This window comes from Astatotilapia calliptera, chromosome 23 (assembly GCF_900246225.1).
Source record: "Astatotilapia calliptera chromosome 23, fAstCal1.2, whole genome shotgun sequence".
Classification (NCBI taxonomy): Eukaryota; Metazoa; Chordata; class Actinopteri; order Cichliformes; family Cichlidae; genus Astatotilapia; species Astatotilapia calliptera.
In genome coordinates, this window is record NC_039323.1 from 18,753,526 (window position 1) to 18,760,814 (window position 7,289).

General features: G+C 36.2%; 1 protein-coding gene across 1 annotated transcript; it reads left to right on the plus strand.

Annotated features, from left to right (window-relative positions):
- Positions 1-547: 547 nt before the first annotated feature.
- On the plus strand, positions 548-6,427 carry LOC113015533 (coagulation factor VII-like). The gene is made up of 8 exons (XM_026157533.1): positions 548-675; positions 1,921-2,084; positions 3,106-3,130; positions 3,388-3,501; positions 4,103-4,249; positions 5,023-5,129; positions 5,352-5,472; positions 5,731-6,427. Exons 1-8 carry the CDS (start codon positions 603-605, stop codon positions 6,321-6,323), a joined length of 1,344 nt encoding a protein of 447 aa, XP_026013318.1. The 5' UTR covers positions 548-602; the 3' UTR covers positions 6,324-6,427.
- The last annotated feature ends 862 nt before the right edge of the window (positions 6,428-7,289 follow it).

Here is a 7,289-nt window from a genome sequence, read left to right on the forward strand (position 1 = left end):
CTGCATTTTGTCTTAATACTTGTTGAATATACAATGACATTGTAATTTGTTTTGTTGTATTTATCTAATTCTAAGACCTGCAAAGGTCTACTTTTCACTACGTTCTGATAAATAAAATCTTAGAACTGAAACAGTGGTTACTTTCTGTTTACACTGACTGTGGAATATTGGCTGCAAATATCTGTTTATTGTTGAGTTTAACAAATTAAGCCAAGTCAGTCAAATCCTTCTTTTGACTGAATGATTTTAGTCTAATAACCTTCTAAACACAAGACAAAACAATGTGTAAGTATAATACATACATACACAGCCTCACGTTATAATAAATAGAATAATATTGAACTCGTGTAGGCTGCTTGACTGCTTGGTGTTTGAAGTCTACGTCTATATCAGAAATACACAAAAGAAACTCTGCGTTTGCGTAATTTCTCCAATTCACCAATGAAACAGTGATAATCAGGAATCTGGAGGCAAAAACTTTCAGTGATTTTGGGTCAGAGTTTCATCATTCAGGTTTCTCCACTGATCATGTGACCACCAGCAGGAGGAGGGACGGACTTTGGACCCGAAGCCCCACAAAGACACAGCACAGCAACTTTCTGATGAAATCAACTATGTGGCTGAAAGTCTTCATCATCTTCGTCTTCAGCTTCCACAGCTGCCAGCTGGCTTCAGGTGAGCTAACACGTTTACGCGTATCGATCACTGATTGATTGATTAGTTAGCTCAGGGATTAAGCAGTGACATGGAGGTGAAACCACTTAATCATAGGTCTGTTTTTGTCGTGAGAGGGACGAGAATGACCATCATTTTGAGCTAATATTAACATGTTAACAGTGACATCTGATGCACAGTATGGAACAGCAGAGTCAAATAAAAACACTGATTGTAAGGTGGAGCTTCTAAAGCAGTGTAAGGTGGACAGTATATGCTTAAAAACAAGTGTGTTTAGAAACACAAGGTTTCATCTGCCCCTCCCCCCACCCCAAAAGGGGGGGAGGCAAAAAGTTTAAGTCACCTGTACAATAAACCAATCAATACATAAATAAGTGAGTAAGTAAGTAAATAAAATTATATTTAAAAAACAAACAGAAAGAAAATGGAAACCACAGAAAACCAAAAATATCATGAAAAAATTGCAAATATTTATCGTTATGAGACTGGATGTGGGTAAAAATAAACAACCACAGTGATTATTTAATCAGTTTTTAACAAATTATTATTTGACAACTAAGATAATAATCAGTGAACCTTTTTAAAGAAAAGCGTCATCATTTGCTGCCTCTTATTTCTTACATGTAGCACTTTACTTTATTGCAGTAAAGTTTGAGATTTTTACTCTACGGTTTGTTTTAGTAATTTCTAATGTGTTAGGTTTTATAAATGATTTAATGTTTAATGTCTAACATTTATTTGTCATATCAGTATATTTTTGTTTATGTTATTCATCTATGTTCAGTTTTCTATAGATTTGTTTTTTGTTTTTCAAATAATTATTTATGAAAACCATCAATTTTGCAAAGAGCCACAAATGCAAATTAGACTTTATGGTTACGTCACATTTACTTTGTTTATTAAGGTGCTCATGGTAATTAAAATGCATTGTCCCGTATAAATAAACATGTCAGAGATATGGAAACCAAGCAGTTTATTGTAAAAATAATTATACATAACATACGTGATCAGTGACTTTACAAAGGCTTCAGATGAACTTTGATCAGAATCAAATTTAAAAACAATGCAATAGACATGTAGAGATTTCAGTCTTGTAGGACATTTACTTTACAATATAAAGCGCCTTCAGGTAACTCTTGTTGTGATTTGGTGCTATATAAATAAAACTGAATTGAATTGGATGACCAACTCTGATTGAGACAGAACTATTCTGATGAACTCTCCCCTTCTTCAAATGTTGGGCAGTCTTTCTGGATAAAGATCGAGCCAATGGCGTTCTAGTTCGGACTCGGAGGTATAACTCAGGCTGGTTTGAGGAGCTGCAGATGGGAGACCTGAGGAGGGAGTGTATAGAGGAGAAGTGCACCTACGAGGAGGCCAGGGAGGTGTTTGAGCACACCGAGCTCACGGTAAAATCAAATTACATTTTCACTTCACTGAACATGTTTTCTATAAAAGAGTTTTACATGACAGGAGAAAACAGCAGGTGGAAAAAAATGGTATTGGGACTTGTCATGTGTGAACTAAGAATAGATTTAAATTACTGATACTTAAATTAAATGCTGTTAAATACTGAAGCCATGTTATTTCAGTAAATTACTGACTAGTTTTAAGACAATCATTCATGTAAACATGCAAATTGATAGCAATTCATAATTAGCAACACAAACAGAGGCAAATACTTGGCCACATGAACTCATGAGGTGAAAATGTGCTTTATACTAACTTTCCAACATACTTGGGATGCTGCCAATGCTTAGAAATTGAGGACAAGCGTATCATAGTCATTTGTAGGAATAGAGAGGGCATTATTCAATTTCTCACTTACTTAAACAAAACTTAATGTTTTTACTAATGTTGGCTTTCAGTTATAACTTGAGGGAAGAAGCCATCCCATTGGCTGTTAGGGGGCAGTGATTTATAGTTTGTAAAATTTTCTAGAAATACTTAAGAAACTATGTTCATGTCAAAGCTTTGCAGTTGATCTGAACCTAAAATCGCAGTTTCGTTTTTTAGTGAATAGCTGTAGGCCGCAACCAATCAGATAACCAAGAACATTTTAAGTCAGGGGCCAAAGGAATCTTATAAAACACTAAATAATCACAAACAGGCTAAAAGACATTCAAAACAACCACACAGACATTCGGGCTTACCACAAACAAACAGAAGCTGTCCAAGAAGAGACAAACATAACGCAGAGACTAAAGCACTACGCAACACAGATGCAAGCAGATGCAGATCAAATCTAAGCAAATGACACACAACAAAGCTATAGAGAACTTAATGTGAAGCTAAACATCTGCAGGATTCACAGCTAAAGTGTTTTTCTTGTAGATTTGCTGCCTTTTACATATCTTTGTTGGAGACCCGATGTTTCTGTCTGATAGCTGGTTTATTTTTTTCACATTGCTGTAATTGTTGTCTCCTCAGAATGAGTTCTGGAAAACATACAACGGTAAGCAATTTCCCATGTTAAAAGTAGCTGGAATAAAATGTTTTTTTACCACATACATCTTGAAGACCAATTTTACGTCCACCTTCAGAAACTCCAGCAAGTCAACTTGTGAATTGTGTTTAGATTTAATACATTTAACGTAAAATATAAACTATAATGTCGATTTTAAGAGCAGCTTTCCCAAATAGAGATCATCAATAACACCATGTAATATGATACAGTCATGTTAAATCATTGTGTTCTGTGTTGTCTTATAGTACCAAACCCCTGTATTTCCAATCCCTGTCAGAATGGAGGCAGTTGCTCCACTCATGCTTCATCCTACATCTGCTTTTGTCTGCCAGAGTTCCATGGAGTCACCTGTGAGCTTGGTGAGCAAAGAATATGATCATTTTCACATCACTTGGCTGCTGTAATGTGAAGTATTTTCTATTTAAATTAGCTTAGCTAGCAGTTTGCCTTCATTAAAATTAAACTATGAACGTCACTCAGTTAATAACAGCAAAACATGTTTATGTTTTCAGAAGGGAATTTTATTTTGTTAGACAGAAAAAGAAACACTCAATTATAAAGGCACAAAATCTCATAAACTCAGCAAACTAAAATTACATTCACAATTCATGATGGTGAAAAACTGTGATTATTTAAATTATTATTATTATTATAAAGTTATATATAAAATAATATTTTTACAATATTATTTATAATTATAATTATAAATAAAAATTATCATTTATAATATTTTACTTAATCATATGCTGAATAAAATTTAAGTATATGACTTACAAAAGCTATATATAATATTTAACATGTACTTTATCAAAATTAATTATTCCTCCCGCCAGTTTATGAAAAACTACTTGAAAAGTAATTGAAATAACTGTTATTTGCTTTTTGTATAATTTAATTTCTTTTTACTTTTTTGTGATTAAATGAACAAATTACATAATTTAATTATGAACATTTCTTTAGAGGTGAAAGCTGAGATCGATACCTGCTGGGTGGAGAACGGAGAATGTGAGCACTTCTGTGAAGAAGACGAGTTCCAAAAAAAACAGAACTGCTCGTGTGCAGACGGCTACTTTCTCCATGTTGATGGACGGAGTTGCATAGCAAAAGGTTGGACAGTGATTTGTAAAGAACAAAATGTGAAAAATGTTTTGTAGATTCTCAACACAATTGTTTTCATATTTGCAATAACAAAGTTTATGACAGTTTTCTTTAAAAACCCATATTTGCTATGAAAGACAAAAACATAGGTTAGAATATGTAAAAACATTTAGATGCTGGTAATGGTAATTATTTTGTCTTAGTTTATCCATCACACCAATATTTTACATAACTGTGTGTATATGATTCTTTAAATGTAAATTTTTTTAATTAAGGAAAATAATCATTTGATTCTAGTAAACAATCAGAGGATTGAAGAATTAAAGAATTTCAATCACTTTTTAACATTTTTCAGGGCTGCAGAAAATGTGTGTGTGTGTGTGTGTGTGTGTGTGTGTGTGTGTGTGTGTGTGTGTGTGTGTGTGTGTGTGTGTGTGTAAATATTTGTTCAGGTATTTCAGTTTGACGAACATCATAGCGCTGAAGTTTATATATTTACAGGAAAATCCTGTCTGTTCATACAGGCCTCACTAATCAACCTTTGGACTCCCTGCTGCACTAAACAGTTATGAAATTCCTGTTTTACTTTAAACCAGCCCTCTATACCCCCAACCTCCCCACCACCACATGTGTGTGTCATCAGTGTATAAACAATTGCTTAGAACACTTAAGTAGTTCTAGTGCACCAGTAAAACCTTTAACTAGTAAAAGTTAAACCAGAGCTGCAGTTTGATATTATTTGCAAAATGAAATTAATAATGAATAATTTGTTATTGTTTCAGAGCCGATAGCATGTGGCATGGTCCCCATACTGCGGGGTGAAGAAAAGGAGGAGCATCTCCGAATCGTTGGAGGAACTGTATGTCCTAAAGGTGAATGCCCCTGGCAGGTAGGCCCAAGATAAAGGAAGAGTTCATCGGTTTAAATATGTCTGATTTTTTATTAACTAAGCGTCCAGGGTAGCAGAGAGTCCACTAACATAAAAGGGTATCTAATCTCTTAGATTCTATCGAAACCAGTTTTTGGTTCTGAACAACAAATATTAATTTAGTTTTGTGTGTTTTATCCTTTTTGAAGGCTCAGACAAAATGTGCTCTTGTGTTGTGTGAAGGTATTGCTGATGTATAAAGGAAAAGGTTTCTGTGGAGGAGTGATTTATAAACCTACATGGATCATCACAGCTTCTCATTGCATGGAAGACATCGTGGTCCAGTTCCTGAAAGTCATTGCAGGTATGACTCTCATAGTTAAATATGCCGTCTGTTCAAGCAAGCCTGACTTATGAAGCAGAACAGGAAAGTGACAGGAGTCTAAACCTCTTAAAATGATGACAACCCTAAAAAAAATAGGAGGCTACCTGTCTATAAATCTTTTCATTAGACAATGAAAATACACAAGCATACTTCAAATCACTGTTAATTAATCTCAATTTAACTTTGAATTGTGCTCAAAGGATTAAATCTGAGCTGCCTTATATTTCTTTCTGTCAGGTGAGCATGACATTACGGTGAATGAAGGCACCGAGCAGCTCATCCAGGTGGCTGAGATTATCATGCATGAAAACTACGTATCAAGCACTGCAGACAATGATATCGCTCTCCTCCGCCTGGCTTCTCCCATCATCTATACCCAGTATGCTGTCCCAGTCTGCCTACCTACATGGAATCTATCCACCCGTGTGCTCTGGATGATCCGGCTGCACACAGTGAGTGGCTGGGGGAGGCGGAGCGAAAATGGGCCTACCGCACAGATCCTTCGACGCCTGAAGGTGCCGCGAATCCGCACGCAGGACTGTGTCGATGAGAGTGGCGTAGTGCTCACTCAGAACATGTTTTGCGCCGGATATATTGAGGGTCGTCAGGACTCGTGTAAAGGTGACAGCGGTGGACCCCTGGTGACCCAGTATAAGACGACAACTTTCCTGCTGGGGATCGTCAGCTGGGGGAAGGGCTGCGCCCGACCGGGGAACTATGGCATCTACACCCGAGTGTCCAACTACCTTGAGTGGATCCACAACCGGACGGCAACACCAGATCAACCGAGGAACAGCAGCAAGACTTTGATGCACAACCTTACCACCTGAAAGACCCGATTAACTTAGCTTAGCATAGCTCATATAACCAAATACTGCGTTTTCACTTTTCTGATTGACTGCTAAGATTCTCATTAAAAACTTTGCAGAAAGTATTTCGCTTACAAATTTTGGTGGTTTGATTTCAATTGATCAGTTCTGCATATTTAAGAAAGTTCATCAAATCGTTAAAAACACAAAACATTCTTTTACAAATATGATGCTTTACTGCTTTTCTCTGAACAGATGATAGAACAATGTATTGGATTTTTTTTTAATTAAAACGAGCCTTGTGAATGTATTTTTCATTGCATTTTGTAGACAGAATGACAATTAACACTTAGAATTGCCATGTTGAGCTATTCACGATTTTAACCCTCCCCTTTCCCATCCTGAGGACACCTGCTAGGGTAACCATTGTTTGTCTTTTTTTCTGATAAATAATTTCAATCATATTTCCGGCCCAATGATTGGGTGTGTGTCAGAGGTTAGTGAGGGAAATCTCTGCCTTACACCTTACTATGGCTATCTTTGGGAAGCCCTGAGATCTATTCTAGTCGCCACACCATGCCAATACATAAGAATCAAAACACATCTTTAAGCAAATATTCTTTATTGGGGAAAGACTTAAATGACCCCTGAAAACCAGGGACAACTCAAGAGGTTTGTTTGGTAGGAGGCGCACCGGAAACCAGAACACGGGACCTGAAATAAATAATGTGTAGAAAACACAGTGTTAAATTTGGTGGATTCCAAAAGAATATTCAAGTGTCAGAATATCACAATTACTGAGACTCTTTGACTCTGAGTTATCTCCACATTTATATTTTTAAAATTGTCAGTGTGTGAGATTCATGAATACTGTAGCCTTAATGGAAATGATTGTATAGAGGGAATGAGATTTCCTCCTAGGTTTTATTTACCGACCGTTAAAGCAGAGCACATGATCAGTGGGCGTGGACTATATAAATATTCCCT

Bases quoted from the DNA above. Each gene is read 5' to 3' on its own strand.
- LOC113015533 (XM_026157533.1), top strand. From the start codon at position 603: ATGAAATCAACTATGTGGCTGAAAGTCTTCATCATCTTCGTCTTCAGC. The intron at 3,131-3,387 runs GTAAGCAATTTC...GTTGTCTTATAG, and splicing joins GTTCTGGAAAACATACAACG to TACCAAACCCCTGTATTTCC. The intron at 5,473-5,730 runs GTATGACTCTCA...TCTTTCTGTCAG, and splicing joins GTTCCTGAAAGTCATTGCAG to GTGAGCATGACATTACGGTG.